At 38.1% G+C, this 26074-nt stretch overlaps 1 protein-coding gene and 1 long non-coding RNA gene across 3 annotated transcripts in view; one reads left to right on the forward strand and one right to left on the reverse strand.

The window, feature by feature from the left end:
- Positions 1-26070, reverse strand: LOC309638761. Its single transcript, XR_014251262.1, has 2 exons — positions 25739-26070; positions 1-17789 (listed from the first exon to the last, which is right to left on the reverse strand). It is a non-coding gene; the product is annotated as an uncharacterized lncRNA (long non-coding RNA).
- Positions 1-26074, forward strand: part of NUDT3 (nudix hydrolase 3) — a 117395-nt gene that overhangs the window by 89552 nt on the left and 1769 nt on the right. For both annotated transcript variants that reach the window (XM_082415077.1, XM_082415078.1), the window contains 2 exons: positions 21666-21710; positions 22851-22935. In XM_082415077.1, the coding sequence (XP_082271203.1) occupies positions 21666-21710; positions 22851-22935 (130 nt within the window). The remainder of the gene's footprint in view (positions 1-21665; positions 21711-22850; positions 22936-26074) is intronic.

Here is a 26074-nt window from a genome sequence, read left to right on the forward strand (position 1 = left end):
TTTTAGTTTCCACCATTCATTTTGATGTTAACTGTAGATTTTGTTTTTTAGATGTTCTTTACCAAGTTTTATCAAGCTCTATTCCTCATTTACTGAGAGGTTTTTTTTATCATAAATAGGTGAACTTTTTCATGTGGTTTTTCTGCAGCTATTCATATGATCATGTGATTTTTCTTCCTTAGCCTGTTGATGTGATGGATTACATTAATTGATTTTTATGTGGAGCCAGCCTTGCATACATGGGATAAATCCCACTTGCTTGTGGTGTATACTTTTTTTTAATATCAGTACATTGTTGGATTCAACTTGCTAACATTTAGTTGAGGATTTTTACATCTGTGTTCATGAGAGATATTACCTATAGTTTTCTTTTCTTGTAATGTCTTTGTCTGGTTTTGGTATTAGGGTAAAGATGGCTTCATAGAATGAGTTTAGAAGTATTTTCTCTGCTTCTGTCTTCTGGAAGAGATTATAGAGAATTGGTATGATTTCTTCCTTAAATGTTTGGTAGAATTCATCAGTGTACCCATCTGGGCCTGATGCTTTCTGTTTTGGAAGATTATTAATTATTGATTCAATTTCTTTAATAGACATAGGCCTATTTAGGTTGTCCATTGTGTGATTTTTGGCAGATTGTATCTCTCAAGGGCTTGGTCTGTTTCATCTAGGTTATTGAATTGTGGATATAGTATTCCTTGATTTATTTTATTCCTTTATTATCCTTTTGATGTCCATGGGATTTGTAGTGATGTCCTCTCTTTAATTTCTGATATTAGTAATTTGTGTCTTCTTTTTTCCTTGGTTTGCCCTGTTAGAAACTTGGTTGTATTGATCTTTCCAAAGAATCAGCTTTTAGTTTTTTTGTTTTTTCTCTATTGGTCTTCTGTTTTGAAATTCATTGATTTCTACCAAATTTTGTTGCTTATTTTCTTTTGCTTTCTTTGGATTTAATTTGCTCTTCATTTTCTAAAGTGGAAGCTTAGATTATTGGTTTTAGATTTTTTTTTCTACCTAATATATGCATTCAGTGCTATAAATTTACCTTTAAGCACTGTTACTTGTTGCCTCCCACAAATTTTGGTAAGTTGTGTATTTATGTTCATTTAATTCAGAGTGTTTTAAAATTTCCCTGTGATTTCTTCTTTGACCTATGTGTTTTTTAGAATTGTGTTGTTTAATTTCCAAGTATTTTGGATTTTGCAGCTACCTTTCCTGTTAAAGATTTCTCACATGATCCCATTGTGATCTGAAAACATATATTGTATGATTTCTATACTTTTTAATTTGTTAAGGTGTCATTTATGGCCCATAATGTTGTCTGTCTTGGTGACTGTGCCATGTGAAATTGAGAAGAATGTGTATTCTGCTGTTATTGGATTAAGTAGTCAATAAGTATCAATTATATCTGATTGCCTGTCTGCCTGCTGATCTGTCCATTTCTGGTAGAGGAGTGTTGAAGTCACCCAACAGTAACAGTGGATTCATCTGCTTCTCCTTGCAGTTCTATCAATTTTTGCCTCACATATTTTGGTGCTCTGTTGTTAGATGCATGTACTTTTAAGGATCATTGTGCCCTCTTCCTGGAGAATTGACCCCTTATGTAATAACACTCTTATGAAGCATTATGTAAATACTCTTTATCCTTGATAATTTTCCTTGCTCTGAAATCTGCTCTCTCTGAAATTAATATAGATACTTACGTTTTCCTTAGATTTGTGTTAACATGGTATATCTTTCTCCATCCCTTTACTTTTAATCTATATGTGTTTTTATATTTAAAGTGGGTTTCTTGGAGACAACATATTATTTTTTGGTCCTTCCTGACAATCTGGCTTTTAATTGATATATTTAGGTCATTGATGCTTAAAGTGATTATTGATATACTTGAATTAATAGCTACCATGTTTGATACTGTTTTCTATTTGTTACCCTTATTCTTTGTTTCTGTTTGTGTCTTCCGCCCTTTTCTGCCTTTTGTGTGTATTATAAAGTTGAGTACTTTATAATAAATTATTCCATTTTCTCTCCTTTCTTAACATAACAGTTATGCTTCTTTTTTAGTGATTGCCCTAGAGCTTGCAATATACATTTACAACTGATCCAAGTCCACTTTCAAATAACACTATACCACTTTACAGGTTATGCAAGTACCTTATAATACAAAATAGTCCTAATGCCTCCCTCCCCTCCCTTCTGTCGTTGCTGTGATTCATTTCACTTATCCTCATGCATATGTCTGTGCATACATAGTTGAATACAGTGTCACTGTTATTTTTTTTTTATATTTATTTATTTATTTTTTGGCTGTGTCAAGTTTTAGTTGCAGCACATGGGATCTTTCGTTGCAGCATTGCCGGCTCTTCGTTGCAGTGTGCGGGCTTCTCTCTAGTTGTGACGCCCGTGGGCTCTGTAGTTGTGGCACGCTTGCTCTCTAGTTGTGACGCGCAGGCTTAGTTGTCCTGCGGCATGTGGGATCTTAGTTCCCCAACCAGGGATCGAACTGGCGTCCCCTGAATTGCAAGATGGATTCTTAACCACTGGACCACCAGAGAAGTCCTGCTGTTATTATTTTTAACAAACTATTGTCTGTTAGCACAATTAAGAGTAAGAAAAATAAAGATTTTATTTTACTTTCTTATTCCGTCTCTAATGCTTTTCCTTTCTTTGTGTAAATCTGAGTCTCTAATCTCTGTCATTTTCCTTCTCGCTAAAGAACTCCTTTTAACACTTCTTTCAAGACAGGTCTGTCGGCAGCAAATTCTCTCGACTTTGGTTTGTCTAAAAAAGTCTTTATTTTGTCTTCACTTTAAAGAATACCTAGGTTGATGGTTTTTTCTTTTCAACATGTTAAAATATTTCACTCCATTCTCTTCTCGTTTGGATGGTTTCTGAGGAGAAGTTGGATATAATTATAAACTTTGTTCCTCTATAGGTAAGCTGTTTCCCACCCTCCTCTGGCTTCTTTTGAGATTTTTTTTCTTTATGTTTGATTTTCTGCAATTTGAATATAGTATGTCCAGCTAGATATAGCTTTTTGTGTATTTATCCTGATTGAGTTTTCTAGATCTGTGGTTTTGTGTCTGACATTAATTTGGGGAAATTCTCAGTCGTTATTGCTTCAGATATTGCTTCTGTTCCTTTGTCTTCTTCTGATATTGCCATTATACAGTATTATACTTTTTATAGTTGTCCCACAGTGCTTGGACATTCTGTTCTGTGTGCTTTTATTCCCCAGTATTTTTTCTTTGCATTTCAGTTTTGAAAGTTTCTCTTGACGTATGCTCAAGTTCAAGGTTTCTTTTCTCAGCCATGTCTAGTCTGCTAATGAGCCCATCAACGATATTCTTCATTTCTGTTGACAGTGTGTGTTTGATCTGTAGCATTACTTTTTTATTCTTTCTTAGAATTTCTATCTCTCTGCTTGTATTAGCCATTGTTTCTTACTTTTTCCATTAGAATCCTTAGCATATTAATCATGGTTGTTTTTTCATGGCCTGATAATTTTAGCATCCCTGCCATATCTAAGTCTGCTTCTGATGCTTTTCTGTGTCTTCAAAATGTGTTTTTTCCTTTTAGTAAGAGTAATTTTTTGTTGAAAGCTGAACATGATGACTGGATGTAAGGAGCTGTGGTAATAGGCCTTTAGTAGTATAGTGGTAAGTTGTGCATTCTATAGTCCTGTGATTAGGTCTCCATCTTTCAGTGAGCCTGTGTCCTTGGGCTATGAACTTCAAAAGTGCTTCTTAGTAGTTCCAGTTCCTCGCCCTCCCACCCCCACTTAAGATGGGACAGGATGGATGGTGGGGCTGGAATTGGGTATTTCCCTTCTCCCAGGTTGGCTAGACTCTGATAAAACCCCAATAGATTAGGCTCTGGTAAACTAGTTTCTCTTGAAGTCAGTCTTTGTTAAGAAGAGCAAAATGTTACAGAGTATATAAAAATGGCTATTTTTCTCCTCTCCAGAAGCAGGAGGGGATTTTTGTCCAGTATTCACTATGAAAACCTGGGTAAAGCTCCTGGAGGTAAAACACACGAAAAGCATGGTGGCCCCCCTTGAAGATTTTAGGCTTGTCCTTGAACCTCCAGTGAATGATCAGTTACAGTTTAGGTTTTCTTCCACCCCACCCCTCACTCCCTTCCCTTGGTGGTTTCTGCTCTGGTAAATTGAGATTCTCTGATTTGGCTGTCTCTCCAATTTGAGGGCAGTTGTTTGCCCTTTGGCTTCACTTTTCTGATAAATCTAAGAATAGTTGTTATTTTTTCAGTTTGTTCAGCTTTTTATTTGTTGTTGTGACAGTGTGGGACCTTCTAAGCTCCTTACATGCTGGACCAGAAACTAGAAGTCTCCTTTACTTTTAAATAACACATTTGAACAGGTATTTATTTTTCCAACCAGATAAAACAGTCTACTCACACACACACATAGCTAGTATCCTTTTATTGCCCAGCTCTCATTTGTTTCAGTTTGTAACTTTAGGTATAGATTATCATTATTAATAAGATATTATTCTTGAAAATACAAAAAGTTATTTGTTACATTGATAACAACCATATCAACAATAATTATTTAAATTTAAGACCAATAATTTTTATTGCTTTCATTAATCACATATATTTTCTCGCTTTCCCTCCTTGCCTCCAGTATATTCTTCTTTCTTGTGTGCTTTTTTTCTCATGCATTATTGGTTGACTAATGACTTATTGGCCAATGATAATGCTCCAGAGCATGCTTTGAGACCTGGTTTCTTGTCTACTTTTGCCCTTGCAATAGATCAAGGGAGCAAACTTGGAATTTCAAAAAATAAAAGTATTGGTCTTCCCTGGTAATGCAGTGATTAAGAATCTGCCTGCCAATGCAGGGGATACAGGTCCAAGCCCTGGTCCGGGAAGATCCCACATGCCATGGAGCAACTAAGCTCGTGCGCCACAACAACTGAGCCTGTGCTTGAGAGCCCGTGGGCCACAACTACTGAGCCTGCGTGCTGCAATTACTGAAGCCCGCGTGCCTAGAGCCCATGCTCCGCAACAAGAGAAGCCACCGCAATGAGAAGCCCGAGCACCGCAACAAAGAGTAAGCCCCTGCTCGACACAACCAGAGAAAGAAGACCCAACAGCAGCCAAAATAAATAAATAAATAAATAAATTTATTTTAAAAAAATAATAAAAGTATTATCTGTTACTATAACACTGACCAGGTGGTTCAGTTCAATTGTTTACCTTTGGTGGTGAGTTATAATGAGGACTATAGTCAACCAGTTGGTAATTCTTTTTTTTAATAAATTTATTTATTTTATTATTTTTGGCTGTGTTGGGTCTTCGTTGCTGCGCACGGGCTTTCTCTAGTTAATAGCGGGGGCTATTCTTCATTGCAGTGTGCGGGCTTCTCATTGCGGTGGCTTCTCTTGTTGCAGAGCAGGGGCTCTATGCACGTGGGCTTCAGTAGTTGCAGCACACGGGCTCAATAGTTGTGGCTCGCAGGCTCTAGAGCATAAGCTCAGTAGTTGTGGCACACGGGCTTATTTGCTCCACGGCATGAGGGATCTTCCCAGACCAGGGCTCAAACCTGTGTCCCCTGCATTAGAAGGTGGATTCTCAACCACTGTGCCACCAGGGAAGCCCCAGTTGATAATTATTTATGAGAAAAATACGAGAGTTATTACATGTTTGATAAAAATTTTTTTCTTCACATATGAATGGTTTGCCTAATTATTAGACTCCTTGAATAATCTTTTTCCTCAGTACTCTTGACTTCAGGCATTGGGTGTTATAGAGGAAAAGTCTGGTATCAAAAATATTTTCACCTATGTAAACACATGAAAACTTTTCTTCTTATTCTTGGCACAGAGATGTCACTGGAATATGCCTCCTATTTGGCAAGCCCTTTTGGTATGGAGATTCGTATCTTTTCTTCTTCAATTATTACCCCATCTTCATCAGTTTCATTTTTTTCTGCTAAAACTCCTATGACATTGTATTCCCTTATCTTTTTTTTAATTTATTTTTTATTTTTATTTATTTATTTTTGGCTGCATTGGGTCTTCATTGCTGAGCGCAAGCTTTCTCTAGTTGTGGCGAGCGGGGGCTACTTTTTTTGCGATGTGCAGGCTTCTCATTGCGGTGGCTTCTCTTGTTGTGGAGCATGGCCTCTGGTGTGCGGGCTTCAGTAGTTGTGGCATGTGGGCTCAGTAGTTGTGGCGCACGGCTTAGTTGCTCCGTGGCACGTCGGATCTTCCCAGACTAGGGATCAAACCCATCTCCCCTGCACTGGCAGGCGGATTCTTAACCACTACACCACCAGGGAAGTCCCCCTTATCTTTTGTGATAATTTTGATCTCTGCATTTTTACTCTGTGCTGGGAGAATTCTTCAAATTTTGGCCTTCTATATCTCTAGTTTTCTGCTGTATCTGGTTAACCATTGATTGCCTTTTTAGGGTTATTAGTTTGCTAATAATAATGGTGATGTTATTTAAGAACTGTTTTCTGTTTTCACATTGCTCTGTATTTGTGACAGCTTGCCTTTTTTTTTTTTCTAATTGTAGCATCTTGAATCTTACTGAATAAGAATTAGTTTTTTCTTGGAATAACCCTGTTTCTTAAATCATCAGATTGGTTCCCTTTTTTTGAACTAGTATCTTTCCATATGTTTCACTTTTCTCTGAGTGCTCATTCTTAGAGTGAAGTCTGAGTTTGTTTGGTAGTTAATAACTGAAATAAATGCTTCTGATGATTATGAATCTTCTCCTTAGAAACGGTCTTTTCTTCATGACAATAGCTTCTCCAGCTCATCTGCCTCAGCAGTGACCCATACTACACCAGCCTGACAAGCTCGCTCCTTATAAACTGATTCATCTTGCAGGACCCCTGTTCCCCATACCCTACAAGGTTAGAGTTCTGCTGACTGTTTAACCTCTGCTTCAAGCATGCAGAGTTTAGTAGGACTGTGTGTGTGTGTCAGGGGCGTTTACAGGGAGTGTGTCGGGGGGCTAGGCAGAGATTCCTTTACTTTCCTCACAGGTTTCACTTCTTCTTGTTGATGCTTTTCCATTCACTCCACTCTTATCTGCCCAGTAGTTTGCTAAGATTCAGTGTTTCCTTATGTGTTGGTTATTACAGAAGGAAATTAAGACTGAGGGAGTCGAGCATAATAAATACACCTATCCATCTATTGATAGAATGTCGTAAAAGATATTTTTCCCCCTTGAGTTCTAAAATTCTATCAAAATAATATTTGTTCATGGTACACGGCTCAAAAATAAAATAGGACTGGAAGACTTTGAATGAAAAGAAACATTCCTTAAGTAATTCCCTAAGGAAAAACACCCAGTAGGTAATATCTTATTTCTTGCCTCACACTTTCACTGTCTCACTGCAGGTTTTGCTAAATAGAATTTTTTTTTTGAAAATCACTGTTGCTTAAAATTAAGAGTATTATTATCAATATTATGGATATAAGTCTGATACCAGTTTGGTTCTTATTCCTCTGGAGATCACCTATTTTTTCTGTCTCTTTACCCCTGAGGTTTTGAAGTATCTCATTGATTTGTCTGTAATTTCTATTAATTAAATATTAGACCCTCTAGACTGAGCCTTTACTCTTATTCTTTTTTGGTCATATTTTTCATCTCCTTGTTTTCTTTTATATGTTTTGGGAAGTTTCATTGACTTATCTTCTAACTCTTCTAATCAGTGTTTTATTTCAGCAGTCATACTTTTAAGGTCTAAGATACCATATTTATTCTTGTTTGCTTTTACATACATTTTGTGCTTGCTTAGCATGCCATAGCTTCTCTAATTTCTTTAAAGGATAACTAATTTTCCCCAAGTTTTCTTCTGTTTCTTGAATTTTTCTTTTGACCAGAGCCAATTTTCATTAACTTATTTTTATCTTTCTTTTGGCAACTTTCCTTGTATGTCTCATGGCCCATGGTTGTCTCATCACAGTTAGGGTTGAGGCAGTAGCAGCGCTGAGTGGGAGCTCTGTGTAAATGGGTGGGTATATAGAGTGACCTGGAGGGAAGTGGAGCAGTTGTGCCAGGACCTTTCTAAAAGAGTGCCACAATAGGAGGGCTTTATTCTGGGGATGTGTATAGACATATAAGCTACAGTGGTTCTTTCCAGTTTTTCTGTTTTTCTGCTTCGATTAGAGCCCGCAGAGTTGTCTGGGTGATAGACGCCTGGGTCCAGACCGTTCTCCATGTATGGGGATAGTTGTTTGGTATTTAGACCTTTGGCTTTCAGGACCCCTTCTCACTCTCTGTGTTCCTGCCATATCCTATCCTTGAATCTCTCCAGAGTCTGGAAGCTAAGCTGGCTTCTTTTGCTTTTCTTCATCTTTCAACCCTCATTCATCACTTTGCACCTTCTTGGAATTTTTTTTGAAATCTCCTTTCTTCCAGTACCTCCTTTCCAGTCGTATTCCTCTACTTCCATTTTAATGAGGTCTTAGGAGAAAGAAGAGATACTGTGCTTAGTCAGTATACCACTACAGGCACACCTCGGAGATGTTGTGGGTTTGGTTCTGGACCATGCAGTAAAACAAATAGCGCAATAAAGCGAGTCACACAAATTTTTGGTTTCCCAGTGCATGTAAAAGTTATATTTATACTGTACTGTAGTCTGTTAAGTGTACAGTGGCATTGTGCCTAAAAAAACAATGTACATGCCTTAAATATTTTATTGCTAAAAGATGCTAACCATCTGAGCCTTCAGCGAGTTGCAGAACATCAAAGATCACAGATCACCATAACAAATATAATAATAATGAAAAAGTTTGTAATATTTTGAGAATTACCAAAATGTGACACAGAGACACAAAGTGAGCAAATACTCTTGGAAAAATGGTACTGATAGGCTTGCTTGACGCAGGGATGCCAACAAACCTTCAGTTTGTAAAGAAAACACATCTGCAAAGCACAATAAAACAAAGTGTGCCTGTACGTTAACAGGTTTTAAAATTATTTTTAGAATTATATCTCCTCTTTTCCTTTGACTCTGAAGTAATGCTATAAATATTTTTATTTGTTTAAGCTAATCATCTAAGATACTAAATAGAAGTATCTTTCTTTCAATAGATATATCCTCCATCAAAAATAACGCAGGTAGGTCATGTGTTTATAAATTAAATCATTTTTATTTATGATTTATCTTAAACACTAGCAGCTTTTAAAAGAATCACTTTTTAAATCAAGGAATTGATATTTTATTTATTATTTATTTTAAGCTTATTAGGAGAACCAAATTTAAAGGTTAGCTCTCTTACTGCAAATAACTACTCCTAAATTATCTTTCAGCTGTTGTTTTTAAACATTGGAATTAAAAAAAGATATCTTTTTACTCAATTTATCTGTCTACATTATCACACATAATTGAATGCTACACACTGATGAATAGTTAATTCGGTGGTCTGATGTGGAGATTAGAATCTGCCCAGTTAGAGACTATAGTACTGTATTTGAGCTGGTTTCTATTGGAAACCTGAGTAGAGACTGAATTACTGGGATAGGAGCCAGTCGCCTTCTGCTAAATGAATTGATTCCAGATGACTCTTCCAAAACAGATGTATTTGCTTTCCCATCCAGCTCCACATTCCAGGAAAGGATTTTTAGTCATTAGGAAGTATATTCCATTGACTCCAATACAATTCACAGTGGCTTCAGCAAATATTAAGTGCAATCCTTGCCTCTAGAGACTCCTCAGTCTTTAAACTACCAACAGCCACTGGACCTGGACAGGTCTAACTTATCTGGCTAAAGTGCCACTTAACAGCTTCCTCTTAATTCAGTGAACTTACAAACGCAAACTGCCTAGTGCAGAGCTTGCTACACAGGAAGTAAATTTAAGGATTCTGATTCTAACTTATCTCCAAGGGACCCCATGTGGCTCAGTATTAAAGCTAAGTTTCCAGGTTAAATCACAATAAATGTAACTTGATTATATTTAGTTACACTGACTAATTAATAGACACGTACTTAGATTTTAAAAGAAAAAAAAAACTTGCCATATGTTGTTTTCAAACACAGTAATACTGAATGACTAAGAATGAAGGGCTGGAAAAAGATATATCAGGCAAATACTAACCATAAGAAAACTGAGATAGTAATTATAATATCAGGCAAAATAGAGTTTAGGTGAAAAACCTTAAAGGGACAAGAGGAACATTTAATATTGGTAAAAGGAACAATCTGCCAAGACAAGATAGCAGTCATGAACTTGTGTGCACCTGGCAAGCTCTTCATCGGCATAAAGCAAAACTGACAGAGTTATGGGGAAAAGCTGACAAATCTCCAGCCATATTGAAGACTTTAAAACATCTCATTTAGAAACTGATAGAAAAAGCAGCAAAAAAAAGGATTGAGTAACACAATTAATAGGGTTGATCAAATAGCTATATTGAGGAATAATCTTGCATCCAAGAAAAAATATGTAAATTTTTAAGCACACATGAAAGAATTATAAAAAAGTAACCCTATGTTAAGCCATAAAAGAGGTATTAAAAATCCCAGAGCATCCATAATACAGACTATAAAAGAGGTATTAAAAAGAGGTATTAAAAATCCCAGAACATCCATAATATAGACTATACATACTGTGATACAGTGCAGTAAAATTAGAAATCAATAATAGAGCCAGCTTGACAGAGAAACATACTTGGAAACAGAAAAAAATGTTCTAAATAATCCTTGAGTTAAAGCACAAATCACAAAAACTAGTAAGCAAATAGAGCTGAACAATTATGAAAGTTCATATCATGAAACTTCATATCATGACTTACGGATGCAGCTCATTCACTTTGAGCCCTAGAAGATTTTATTAGAAAGCAAAATAGACATTAAATAAACTAAGCAGTCAATTCAAGAAACTAGCAGAAAAACAACAGGATACTCTCAAAGGAAGTAAAAGGATGAAAATAACAAGGAAAAGAGCATGAATTAATGGGGGAAAATAGAAATGATCAACAAAACCAAAAGTGGGTTATTTTTATTTGTCTAATAAAATAGACAAACCTCTCACTGAATCCATAAAGGAAACAAGAGAGAAAGCAACAAATAAGCAATAAAAAAGGAAATAACCACAGATATAATAGAGATTTTTAAATTAAGAGAATGCTATGAAAAGCTGCAAACAAAAAAATTTGAAAACTTCGATAAAAATTTTCTAGGAAAAACTACCCAAATTTACTTAAGAAAAATTAGAAAGCCTATATGTAGATCATTAATCCTTATAGAAATTAAGTGGTAATCACCACTCTCCCCAGCAAAAAGATTCCAAGATCAGACGAGGTGAATTTTACCAAAATTTCCAAAAATATATATTCTTACCTTAAAGAACTATTCCAGAGAAGGATAACTACACACCTCTTGTAAGGCCAGTATGATCTTGATTCAGCAAGCAGCATACTTTTTCTATAAAGGGCCAGATAATAAATACTTGAGATATAGAAGCCATATGGTCTCTGTCACAAATATTCAACTCTGCTGTTGTAATGCGAACACCCTCATAGACAACACTTAAATGAATTACCATGGCTATGTTCCAGTAAAACTTTATTTACAAAAACCGATGGCAGGGCAGATTTGGCCCGTGGGCCATAGTTTGCTGACCCCTGATCTTGATACTTAAAAGTAGAAAGAACAGTAAATTCTGACCTATGAACATGAAAATCCTAAGTAAAATAACAGCAAATAGAATCTAATGCTTTGTCAAAATATCACACAACTGGGTTATCCCAAGAGTACAAGGATAGTTCAGTCTTGGAAAATATGTTTATGTAATTTACTTCAGTAAGAGTTTAAAACAGATAAAATTATCATCTCAGTAAATGAAGAAAAATTATTTATTAAAATTCAGTACCCTTTCATCTTAAAAACTGTTAGCAAACATAAAATAAAAGGAAATTCCTTAAGTTGATAGAGTAATAAAACCTACAGCAAACATTATATTTTTGAAATTTTCAAAGTATTCCTATGGCAGACAGGAATAAGACAGTTATGATTGCTATCATGCTGCCGTTTGTTATTGAACTGGGGTCCTATCCACTGCCGTAAGACAAAAATAAAGATTCAAAAGGAAGAAGCAGATTGTCATTATTTGCAGATGGTGTGACCATTAATTATAAAAAACCAAAGAAACACAATAGAAACTAGTAGAACTAGAAAAAGCATTTAAAAAGGTTGCAAGACAAAGGATCAGTATGCAGAAACCAGCAATGTTTCTTTAAACAAGTGATAATCAACTAGAAAATATGCAACTTTAAAAAAATATACATTATTCACAATAGCAACAAAACTATACTAAAGGGCTTCCCTGGTGGCGCAGTGGTTAAGAATCCGCCTGCCAATGCAGGGGACACAGGTTCGAGCCCTGTTCGGGGAAGATCCCACATGCCGCGGAGCAACTAAGCCCGTGCACTACAACTACTGAGCCTGTGCTCTAGAGCCCATGAGCCACAACTACTGAGCCCGCGTGCCACAGCTACTGAAGCCCGCGTGCCTAGAGCCCATGCTCCGCAACAAGAGAAGCCACTGCAATGAGAAGCCTGCACACCGCAACGAAAGGTAGCCCCTGCTCACCGCAACTAGAGAAAGCCCGCACGCAGCAACAAACACCCAACTCAGCCAAAAATAAATAAATAAATAAATAAATTTATTTTTTAAAAAACTATACTAAAACTGAAATACCTTGCTGTAGACTAACAGAGTGCAGGATCTTTACAATAAAAATAATAAAACTTCATTAAAGGAATTTAAAAAGACCTGAGTAAATGGAGAGTCTATTCTTGAATGAAAAGAGTAAATATTGTAAAGATGTGAGTTTTTCTCGAATTAACCCCAAAATTCAAAAATAAAAGTAAACATCCCCAAAGGATTTTTCAAGAGATCTGAAAAACTGATTTTTGAAATTCGTGTAGAAGAATAAAGGTACAAAAATGGCTTTGAAGTGTTTGAAAAAGAACAGAGGCAGAGACTACCTTTCCAGGTATTAAGATAAAGCTATATTAGTTAAAACCATGTGATATTCATACATAAATTAACAACTATATTAGTAAAACAAAGTAATATCCATGGGACTCTTCTGGCTACTTGGGAATAAATTCCCCAATTTATTTTGCTGGATCATAGAAAAAATACGAGAGACTAACTTTATGCCATGGGGATGGGGACATGTTTTTTTTTTTTTTTTTCATGTTTCTTAAAAAGACATTAAACACACACACAAAGGAAAAGAGAAGTAAAATCAGCAATGTCTGGTAAAAACATGTTTAGCAAAGGACATCGAAAGTAAAGATAAAAGACAGATTGGGAGAAAATATTTACCACAGAAGATAAGATATAAATAATTTCTGAAGATCATTAAGATGGTCAATGAACACATAAGAAAAATGGATAAAGAGTATGAATTCCCAGACGAAGAAATCTGAATGTTAATTAAACATAGGAAAAGTGCACGATTTCAATTTTTAAATTATGCATTATAATTTTACACTCACTGTATTGACCCACAATTTTAAAAAAGCTGATAACAAGCATCAGTGTTAAAGAGGAACAAGAGGTACAAGGTACAAGAACTTGTATACTGCCTCTATACTTGGAGAATATGTCAGTTAGTTGTTGCTGTAAAACAAACTATCCCAAAATTCATTGGCTTAAAAAGTAAGTATTGGCTTCCCTGGTGGCACAGTGGTTAAGAATCCACCTACCAATGCAGGGGACATGGGTTCGAGCCCTGGTCCGGGAAGATCCCACATGCCATGGAGCAACATGCGCCACAACTACTGAGACTGCGCTCTAGAGCCCGTGAGCCACAACTACTGAGCCCGTGTGCCACAACTACTGAGCCTGCGCTCTAGAGCCCGTCCTCCGCCACAAGAGAAGCCACCGCAGTGAGAAGCCCGTGCATCGCAACGAAGAGTAACCCCCACTCTCCACAACTAGAGAAAGCCTGCGCACAGCAACGAAGACCCAATGCGGCCAAAAATAAATAAATAAAATAAATTAATTGTTTTTAAAAAAAGCAAGTATTGATTATTGCTCACAAGCCCATGGGTCAGCTTCTCGTATCAGCTGGACTACTCAGTTATCTATAGCCAGCTCTGCGTTGAGTTGGAAGCTGTGCTGATCTTGGCTAGGCTATCTCACTTTGGAGGTTAGCTGGCTGTAGGCTGCTTTGTGATATCCTCAGCTGAGACTGGTCTTTCATCCTTTAGGAGACTAGCTCACATGGCAGTGGCAGAGTTCCAAGAGAAAAAGTGGAAACTGTAAGGCCTCTTGAGGCCAAGGCTTGGAACTGGTACACCATCCTTCTGCATTTTGTTGGCCAAAGCAAGTCACAAGGCCAGGGGTGGGTAAATAGATTCTATCTCTTGATAGGAAGAACTGCAAAATTACACTTCAAAGGATATGGTGACAGGGAGTTCCCTGGTGGTCCAGTGGTTAGGACTCCGCACTTTCACTGCTGAGGGCAGTGAAACTAAACTAAGATCCCACAAGCTGCGCAGCACGGCCGGGAAAAAAAGGACATGGATACAGGGGGAGGTAGAGAATTGCAGCCATTTCTGCAGCTGATCTACTGCAGAGAGTAACGTGATAATAAGTGGGAAAATTGGAGGTACTTTTACCCTGTGATTCAGAAATTTGACATTTAGTTATAGATCTTGGAGAAACTCCCACACATGGTAAGTAACAAGGATATCTGTAAGAGAAGTTCTTTTTTTGGCGATGTTTTTTATAATAGCATGACTAAATGTCTACCAACAAGTGAACAGATTAATAAATTGTGATAAATTCTTAAAATTATTGATCAAGAGTTAGAATGAATTAACTAAGACCACATGTATCAATATAGCTAAAAGTCAGAAACATGATATTGAAGAGGAAAAAGTTGCAGACTTTATAATCCTTTTTTTTAATCAAGTAGAGAAACATGCAGGAAATACTATATACCATTACTAGTGGATATATCCCTAAGTAGTAGAAGTGTAAAAACATACAATCGAATGATAAAAACCAAATTTAGGTGAGTAGTAGTTAGTTACCTCTGGCAGGAGGTGGGGAATACACAAGAGGCTTCTGTTGTACTAGTAGTTTTATTTCTTAAGAAAAAAAATGACACAAAATGATACATTACCATTTGACAAAGCTGGTTAGTGACTACCTGACTACCTGAATGTTTATTATTTTCTTTACTTTTTTGATATTTGAAATATTTCATTTAAAAAGCAAAACAAAAAACCTTGAGATGGGATTTCAGTGGACTTAAACTGTCTTCTCATCTACTTCCATCTGTCTTCACTGTGATTCTTTCCTTCTATAACTGACAAGTTTGGTGGATACCAGAAAGTTATATGTATTGAAGACCATATATTTTTGTTCATATGTTTCCTCATATAGACACTTGCATTAGAGTTGTTCCCCTGAGCTCCTTTTGGGCCTGGGCTTATTGCTTTAATAGAGGAAGATTTTATACTACAGCTCCCTGAATGTACAGAATTTTTCTTTTGGGATATGCAGTCTTCCTCAGAGAGCTGCCTTTTAAATCAAGGGAAGTAGCAGGAAGCTTTCAGATACAGGTGCCAGCATACCTGACTAAAAGTAGCTTTAACATCACTAATTATTTTTCTCACATAAGAGGTCCAGGGATTGGCCATTACCCTGTTGCTTCAGCAGCTCAGCTGTCAGGACTTTGGTTCACTTCTTATTGATTTTCTAGGCCTTACCCTTATGATCACAAGATGACTGTTGCAGTTCCAAGTTTCAGGTCCCCACCTGACAAGCAAGGAGGAATAGGGTTTCTTTTTGTACAGCTCTTTTTATCATGATGGGAAATCTTTTTTAGAAGCTTCCAACAAACATCCTCTCAGGAACCACTGACCCAGAATTGGGTCATACACAGCACCCCTAAACCTGTCACCGCAGAGGGCAGCAGAACTCCCTATGCGGTTCCAAGTGTGCCATAGCTCTCACCTGAACAGAATCTGGGTCTTACTGGTAGCAAGGAGGAAGGGAGAATTCTTGTGGGCTAGATAGCCATCTGTGTCTGCCACCATATCCACCTGAGAGTGAAAAAATTGGTTTCAGAAGGTGATGGTCCACTTTATGCCCATCCAAACTAAGCAACAAAGCCAGGGATCTTTGTGGTAGGAGATCATTTTAGGGGCAGGTTCAAAGGCCCATCACATCAGTGCCTCTGCCTAGGCCTCAACTACACACCCCGGGAGACTGCTAGAGGGAAAGAGGGGGTACTGGAGTATCCCTGGTCAGTCCAGCCCTTTACAGATAAATACAGGGTTGGCCAAAAAGTTTGTTCGGTTTTTTCTGTAAGATGGCTGTAGTAGCGCTTAGTTATCTTTAACTTCGTTCAAAACAATTTTGTTGGGACTTCCCTGGTGGTCCAGTGGTAAAGAATCTGCCTTGCAATGCAGGGGATGCAGGTTCAATCCCTGGTCAGGGAATTAAGATCCCACATGTCGTGGGGCAACTAAGCTCACGTGCCACAACTACTGAGTTCACGTGCCTCAACTAGAGCCCGCGTGCCGCAAACTACAGAGCCTACACGCTCTGGAACCCGTGTGCCACAACTATAGAGCCCACACGCCCTGGAGCCTGTACGCCACAACTAGAGGAGAGAAAACCCGCACGCCACAATTAGAGAGAAGCCCGCGCACCACAATGAAGATCCTGCATGCCTCAACAAAGATCCCGTGTGCCGCAACTAAGACCCGACACAGCCAAAAATAAATAAATAATAAATAAATCGTTAAAAAAAAAATTTGTTAGATTGTATTGTGGCAGCTGTCACATCCGCGTGCATTAAAAAAAAACACATCAAAATTGGTGAATTTTTGTGTAGCCATTTTAATATTGAAGATGGAAGAAAAAAAGCAACATTTCTGGCACAGTATGCATTATTATTTCAAGAAAGGTAAAAACACAACTGAAACACAAAAAAAGATTTGTGCAGTGTATGGAGAAGGTGCTGTGACTGATTGAACGTGTCAAAAGTGGTTTGCAAAGTTTTATGCTGGAGATTTCTCGCTGGACGATGCTCCACAGTCGGGTAGACCAGTTGAAGTTGATAGCGATTAAATCGAGACATTAACTGAGAACAGTCAACGTTATACCACGGGGGAGATAGCCGACATACTCAAAATGTCCAAATCAAGTGTTGAAAATCATTTGCACCAGTTTGGTTATGTTAATCGCTTTGATGTTTGGGTTCCACATAAGTTAACCGAAAAAAACCTTCTTGACCATATTTCCACATGATTCTCTACCTAAACGTAACGAAAACATTCCGTTTTTAAAACAAATTGTGATGGGCGTTGAAAAGTGGATACTGTACAATAATGTGGAATGGAAGAGATCTTGGGGCAAGCGAAATGAACCACCACCAACCACACCAAAGGCCAGTCTTCATCCAAAGAAGGTGATGTGTATATGGTGGGATTGGAAGGGAGTCCTCTATTATAAGCTCCTTCCAGAAAACCAAATGATTAATTCCAACAAGTACTGCTCCCAGTTAGACCAACTGAAAGCGGCACTCGATGAAAAGCATCCGGAATTAGTCAACAGAAAACGCATAATCTTCCATCAGGATAACGCAAGACTGCATGTTTCTTTGACGACCAGGCAAAAACTGTTACAGCTTGGCTGGGAAGTTCTGATTCATCCACCATATTCACCAGACATTGCACGTTCAGGTTTCTGTTTATTTCGGTCTTTACATAATTCTCTTAATGGAAAAAATTTCAGTTCCCTGGAAGACTGTAAAAGGCACGTAGAACAGTTCTTTGCTCAAAAAGATAAAAAGTTTTGGGAAACCCCAATAAATATGTTAAAAAAAAAAAACATGTTTTGGGAAGATGGAATTATGAAGTTGCCTGAAAAATGGCAGAAAGTAGTGGAACAACATGGTGAGTACATTATTCAATAAAGTTCTTGGTGAGAATGAAAAATGTGTCTTTTATTTTTACTTAAAAACCGAAGGAACTTTTTAGCCAACCCAATACTTCCAATCTCAGTAAAACACCCCAAAAGGAAAAAAGACATTTGTGTTTTTTTCCTTTTTAAAAAGTAGCCAGTTACTCAGGTAACTTCTGTCAACTAGACCTCAAGTATTAGAATTGATATTGTATACTTTGAAGTTCAAGAAAGCACTCACTTGCATGTAGTTGAATAATGAAGGGCAGTAGATATTTTATTTGGAATTCTTACTACTAGCTAAGATGGGCTTTTAAATAAAGACTTCTCTGGATTAGGGGCTTTTGACAATACAGACAGAAATTGTAACTGCTTTCATATGATTTTGAGAAAAACAGGTCTATACCAGTAACCTGACGGGACCAAACTTACATATACCCTGAATCAAATCTTATCCCCAAATGTCTGAGCCAAATATCTGTCAGATGTGACCCTGACACTTACCCCAACCTGCGTGCAAGAATCATATGAGAGATAAAAATATTTCTCTCCAATTGCTTGTGGCAGCATTTGAGAGAGAGCTAGGATATGAAAGTTGGACTGTGGAAGATTGTGAAAAAGTAAAATGGTTATAGTGAACTCTGTCTTGGAGAACCTTTGTCTATGAGGAATCTTCCTCTTATCGGCACTAGGGCTTTAAAGAACTGAAATCCATTTTCTTACAAAGGAGGAGCCTCCTCCTAAGAAAACTGCTAAAGCCCAGTTTTAAAAACTGGTAAATATAGGAATATTTCTTTGCTTTTTACCATAGATAATCATTGGTAAAATCACCTTAGATAGAATTCTCCCAAGTAGATCTTCCAAGAATAAAACTTGAAAGAAACATTTAAGAAACAAAACTAGTGTTGATTAGAAGTGATTAATTAGATTAATTAGAAGTGAAAATAAATGCCAGTGTATTTCAGTATGACAGCATTATTTGATTTACTCTAGACTATAAAAATGCATCTATTTCATTAAGAAAAATGTTTTTATACTTTTCCCAACTGCCTCTGACACAGAGTAAATCACAGATACATGTTGGTGTTGAATGCAGAAATTACTATAATTAAAAGTTTTAAATAAATTATATTGTATTGTCATAATATTAAGTTGATTTATGCCTTTAAAATTTGGAGATTATTTCCTTTTCTGCATTTTTGTTTTCTTTTAAGAAAAGTAAATAATTGAACAGTAACTGCTGAAGAGAACTTTCTCCACTTTGCAGAAGAGAAATGTGAATGATGTCTTCTGTGAACCTCTATGAATCTTTCCTTGTGCCGCCTCCCCTCCGCCAACCCACCGCGGGCCTCCCTCCCCCGTAGCCTGATGGCTCTACTCCCAGGCCCTGTCATTGGAGGCCTGTGGCAACAGCACAGGTTACACATCTCAGGAGCTGATCTGAGCATGTTTGGGCTGCCTAGGATCAGAGTACAGCATTGGCTTTCCAGATGAGGACAGCCTGCCAGCTCGTCCCACTTGTTCAGGCAGCTTCATTGGTAAATTCATGAAGTACAGTCTAGCTAGTCTTAGCTGGCTGTGGAGTGCAATTATTTCTAAAAACGTAGAAAAGCAATTTAAATAAGAAAAGGTACACACTTCCACTGAAGTAGACCAAAAGCCACATGGGGAAAAGAATAGGAAAAGAAATACGCATGTTGGCAAGAGAAAGGAAAGTTAATTCCTTGACAGATAATTAGCAAAAATTAATTTCAAAATATAGCTCACCTAGGAATCTAGGCCTTTAAATTGGCTTCTGTTGTTTCTATTATTGAATATCTCTAAAGAACTTTTGGAGTACTTATTTTAAATTTTTGTTCATTCTATACAAACTTTTTGAGCACCTACTGTCTTTAGAAAGTATATTTGCCTTAATTTTTAATGTATTGTACAAAATAACATGGCAGTTGTAATAGAAAACAAGTTACTGCATCCCCCAGGCATTTCCAGGGAAATCTTTCCCTCACCTCTCACCCCCTCTACTCCTAGCAGAGACAGATATAAAAGGCAAAAGCTAAAAAGACATAGCCTGACTCAAAAGCAAAGTGGATGCCTCCATAGGTCAGTAACAGAGCAGAATTGCAGAACAGCAGAGGAAAGTTGCAGCCTGCGTGGCCTTGCATGGCTGGTGGCTGGAGCCCTTGGAGTAAGGGGGAGGCCAAGTACCCAGTGGAAAGGACACCAGGAGCTGAGACTTTTAGAAAGATACGGGCCAACAAGAGGCACATGAAGAGCTGCTCAACATCACTAATTATTAGAGAAATGCAAATCAAAGCTACAGTGAGGTAATCACCTCACACCGGTTAGAATGGGCGTCATCAGAAAATCTACAAACTCAGAAAATCTACAAACCACGAATGCTGGAGAGGGTGTGGAGAAAAAGGAACCCTCTTGCACTGTTGTTGGGAATGTAAATTGATACAGCCACTATGGAGAACAGTATGGAGGTTCCTTAAGAAACTAAAAATAGAATTACCCTATCACCCAGCAATCCCACTACTGGGCATATACCCTGAGAAAACCATAATTCAAAAAGACACATGCACCCGTGTTCATTGCACCACTGTTTACAATAGCCAGGACATGGAAGCAACCTAAATGCCCATCGACAGACAAATGGATAAAGAAGATGTGGTACATATATACAATGGAATAGTACTCAGCCATAAAATGGAATGAAATTGGGTCATTTGCAGAGACGTGGGTGGACATAGAGACTGTCATACAGAGTGAAGTAAGAGAGAGAAAAACAAATTAATTAATGCATGTATGTGGAATCTAGAAAAATGGTACAAATGAACTGGTTTGCAAGGCAGAAATAGAGACGCAGATGTAGAGAACAAATGTATGGACCAAGGGGGGAAAGTGGTGGTGAGGGTGGTGGTGGTGGGATGAATTGGGAGATTGGGATTGACATATATACACTAATATGTATAAAATAGGTAATTAATAAGAACCTTCTGTATAAAAAAAAGAAAGAAAGATACGGGCCTAGGTAGGGAGAGGAAGCAGATGCAGTGCACAGTAAAGGATGGGGCTCTATCTACAGTATTCCCTATATTACCTTGAAGCAGGAACCCTAAATTTTCACTTTAAGACCTGGCTCTGGAGAGCCTGGTGAAAGCAGCGTCACAAGTAAGCCCTTCACCACTTGGAACATGAATTTACTTCAGGTAAAATGAATTTTATAGCATGACCTGACAAAGAACTTAAATATTTTCAGAATGTTCAAAACGTAAATAAAGGAATAACTTCTATTTTAAAAGAACAACAACAACAAAAATCACGGAAGGGCTTCCCTGGTGGTGCAGTGGTTAAGAATACGCCTGCCAATGCAGGGGACACGGGTTCAAGCCCTGGTCCGGGAAGATCCCATATGCCACGGAGCAGCTAAGCCTGTGTGCCACAACTACTGAGCCTGCGCTCTAGAGCCCGCAAGCCACAACTACTGAGCCCACGAGCCACAACTACTGAAGCCTGTGCGCCTAGAGCCCACGCTCCTCAACAAGAGAAGCCACTGCAATGAGAAGCCCACGTACCACAAGGAAGAGTAGCCCCTGCTCGCTGCAACTAGAGAAAGCCCGCGCGCAGCAACAAAGACCCAACGCAGCCAAAAATAATAAATAAATTTATTTTTAAAAAAAAGAGAAGATTCAGAATGAGACAGCAATGTAAGCAATGTCAATGTATGAATCTTTTTTATTTTTCAGGCTGGAGTAAAAGGGACATTGGGAAGATTAGTCGGAATTTTTGAGGTAAGTCTGTTAAAATCTTTGGTGCAATTGGTATCATATTAATAACCACATATATCTTTACCATGGGCCATTCAGGCTTCCGTAACGAAATACCAGAAATTGGGTGGCTTATAAACAATAGAAATTGATTTCTCATAGTTCTAGAAGCTAGGAAGTCCAAGATCAAGATGCCAGCAGATTCAGTGTCTGGTGAGGACCCACTTCCTGGTTCATAGACAGCGGTTTCTCTCTGTGTTCTCACATGGCAGAAGAGGGAATGTCTCTGGGGTCTCTTTTATAAGAGCACTAATTCGATTCATGAGGGTCTTCTGTCATTACCCAATCACCTCCCACTGTCCCCTACCTCCTAATACTATTACCTTGGTGGTTAGAATTTCAACATATGAATTGGGGGGCGGGGGAGGACATAAACATTGTCCATTGCAGTCTTAATCTAGGAAAGATGCCATCTTTGTTTCACCAGGTTTTCAAAACAGTGCAGCACCAGCAGAGAATAATGTGCGTTCTTTTTAAAATCCCATAATCTCCTCCAAACAACTAGAATTATTTGTTAGAATTGTTTTTCCCATGTCTGCCTCGCTTCCTCTCCTCCCAAGATGTGAGGAGGGGTAGATAAGTGTAGAGGAGACAGAGGAGAAGTGGAAGATAAGTAGCTATAGCACAAGAGACAAACAAGGACATAGGCTGGAGTAGAGATTTGGAGAAAGTAGGAAATCAGGGACTAAAGATGAGCAGGGTTAGTAGGAGGAGGGGAGATGTGTGAGATAATCAGCTTGCTCACTTTGATGGGACCCCTGCCCACCACAGTCTCTTCTCTTTCTGGTGTTCTAGCTAGTTAAATTTACTTGGTGCCTTTTTCTCAAGAGGTCCCAAATCCTTTTCTCAGTATTCTTGAGAAGTTGCACTTTGGGCAAAGAGAAGGAAAAAAGAGGGTAAAGCCTTGGCTTTGGAAGCCCAGGCAAAGAGCTCACCCTCAGATTCAAGTGTGGCATGTTTTAAATAGGCCAGCTGGTGCTATTCCATATCTGATTGTAGGACGATAAAAAGTGAAAGGAATCCTTGGGTCTAAGCTCTCTGGACATTTACATAATCTCAGCTCTTTAAGGAAAAACTCTTTCTCTGTCCCTCTTTGCCCTTCAGAACCAGGAGAGGAAGCACAGAACGTATGTCTATGTGCTCATTGTCACAGAAGTGCTGGAAGACTGGGAAGACTCAGTTAACATTGGTAAGTTATCCCCAGATGGCCTCCAAAGAGCTCCCCACAACCGGCCCTGGCCGTGCCGTAGGTCATTACCCAGAACCACAAATGAGAGCCTGATAACGAAAAGAAATAACAGAAGGATGTCCATTTTTGAACTTGTGAAAGGTACTATTTTGAAATGTTTAAGAGGAAGCCAGAGTTGGGTACATAGTCAACATTTAGAAATGCGGCCCATAAAAATAAGACCTGTTGATTCTAAAACCAAATTGGATCCTCCCAAGCAGGTATTGATCAAGGCCTCCACAATGCTAGGCCCGCTGCTGGCCACGAACCTCAGGCGGGAGCAGGACCATGGCTGTTCCTTGCAGTGCTTATTCATACTGTTAGAGAAAACTGTCGGTTTGGTTGTGTGAGCCCCTCCCTCCAGAGCTGTATAGTAAGTGTAGAGTGATGGGAGTAGTTTCCAGTTATATTCATGTTACCCTTCAGGTGCACGCGACTTTCTCCCAAGGAGCCATTTTCTTTCATCTCAGATCACTATTGCATGTATATGTCCTTTTTTTTTGTTTTGGCTGTGTTGGGTCTTTGTTGCTGCACATGGGCTTTCTCTAGTTGAGGCAAGTGGAGGCTACTCTTTGTTGCAGTGCATGGGCTTCTCATTGCTGTGGCTTCTCTTGTTGCGGAGCACAGGCTCTAGGTGTGCGGGCTCAGTAGTTGTGGTGCATGAGCTTAAGTTACTCTGCGGCATGTGGGATCTTCCCGGACCAGGGATCGAACCCATCCATGTCCTCAGCATTGGCAGGCGGATTCTTAACCACTGCGCCACAAGGGAAGTCTGTATATATGTCTTTTGACCTAAAAATTGAGGTGATTTTAATGGTTGGCTCATGGTTTAATCTTTTAGCTCTGAAGGAAAATATATTCTAGAAAAGTGTAATATTAATTTAACTTCTGTTGTAAATTGGCAAACAGATATAATTCATTTACCAAAGCCTCTCCCTTTATTGTTAGTATATGCTTTGCCATCATGCCTCTCACACTGTTGATCTGGGCATTTCATAGCCCTTCAGCTTTTAATTGCTTTGTGTTTGGTAAGAATGCAATAAACTTAAGTATAAATAAATTCAGTGGGGGGATATTAAAAATAGACTCCTTGACAGCCGGTGCTGGGGCCTGAAAAAGAGACAGAGGTGAGTGGTGTGGCTGGCCCTGTCCTCAGAGTACTCTGTCGGGTGGGAGTCACACACTTGTGATGCTAATTTTTAAGGTACCATTGCTCTATTAATATCCAAACAAGCCTTTCACCTGTACTCCCACTGCTGAGAATTGACCCTGATGAAACAATCTGAAATATGGGAATAAGCCTATGAGCCTTCCTTCAGATGAGCCTTTTTCAGATGAAAAATTGGGTCTTAAAATGTACAGGTCAGCAAATGTTAAGTGATCTAAGGTCCATTCATCTGATGGAACGTTAGGCAGCTGTTAAACGCATACTTACGAAAGCTCTACACCATGGGAAAGTGCTTATGAGATCGTGTTGGTGACTGAAAACAGGGTATAGAATTGTATATACACTAATTAGAACTACATTAAAATATGAATTTGAAGTGAAAACAAAGATGAGGTACTGGTTTTCACCTAAAGAATTGGCAATGACAAACAAAAGTTAACAGCGCTGGCAGGAGTGTGGTAAGACTGACCTTCCAACACACGAAAGCAGGATTGGGGATCGGTACATCCTTCTGGAAAGCTGTTTGATAGTATCACAAGCCCTATAGTGTTCAGATTTTTTTTAAAGTGTAGCATTATTTATAATAACTAAAATTGCAGACTGTTGATGTCCAATGATAGGGAAATGGTTAAGTGAATGACATTACATCCATGCTAGATATTACGATGTAATGCAACCATTAAATGTCATACTTTTACAACAGAGAAGAATGCTTAAGAAACAATGTGAAGCGGAAAAGAAGCAACAACAACAACAGTAATAGTAAAGCAAACTCTTACAGCATGTACTCTGTCCCAGGTATTGTTCAAATGCTTTACATATTAGCTCTCACAACAGACTTGAGAGATAGGCACTATTTATTATCTCTATTTTATAGATGAGGAAAGTGGGGCACAGAGAGGTTCAGTAACTTGCCCAAAGCTGTGCAGCTCATTAGAGCCATTGATGTGATTGGAGCCCAGCATACTAGCTTCAGTGTCCATGTTCCTTACAACAGCACTGCATCAGGGCCTCTGAGGATTCCGAGCACCTTAAAGCATGATCCCAATTATAGTTGCTCAAATAACTGTGTCTTTTTCAAATAAGATGAAAGAAAAACAAATGCACTAAGGTATTAAGAGTAGTTACTTCTGGTTTATAAGATTACAGGTAATTATCTTATTTATGCTTTCTTCTGTTTTCCCAATTTTAACCAATGATCTTTTGTTATTTTTGTAAGAAAAAAAATAATGGAGGATTTTAAAACATGCATTTGAAAAAAAAATTTAAATACACTGAAAAGTTAATAATGATTGTGTTGAGATTATATTTTCCTCTTTTTGAGAAAATATTTTCTTTTTTGTAGATATATCACTTTATACAAAAATTTTAAAATAAATAACTGATTACAAGTCAGCCATCCTGGTAATTCTGGAAGCTGATGCTCATGTCTATTTTTTCAGGAGATGGGGATGCTGGTGGGCTTCAGGCACTTATGTACAAGCCGAGGAAGGCTCAGAGGCCCAGGAGCTCAAGAGGAAACCACTAGCAGTGGTTCTCTTTAGAGGGCAGGTTTCACACAATTACTTTCAGCTCTTCAGTTTTCAGGTTTCTTACCTGTTTTCTGCATTAGGCATTTGTGTAATATTTGAAGCATATAAAGTGTGCTTGCATCACCCTTGTAAGAAAAGAAAATAAGGAAAAATAGATTTACATGTTTTTTAAATGTTGATAACCATCGTGGTCATTTTGTAATGTGTAGAAATATCAAATCACTATGTTGTACGCCTGGAACTAACATAGTGTTGTAGGTCAGTTATACTTCAATTTAAAAAAGAAAAGAGAAACATTGATAACCATTGCTTCCATGTTTTTTTCTACATTTTCTCAAAAGTTTTAGGGTCAGAAACCTGCTGCTTTCCTTTTGTACTAATTTCTTTTTCTCTCTGCCTC

This window comes from Balaenoptera physalus (genome assembly GCF_965194825.1).
Source record: "Balaenoptera physalus genome assembly, chromosome: 11".
Classification (NCBI taxonomy): domain Eukaryota; kingdom Metazoa; phylum Chordata; class Mammalia; order Artiodactyla; family Balaenopteridae; genus Balaenoptera; species Balaenoptera physalus.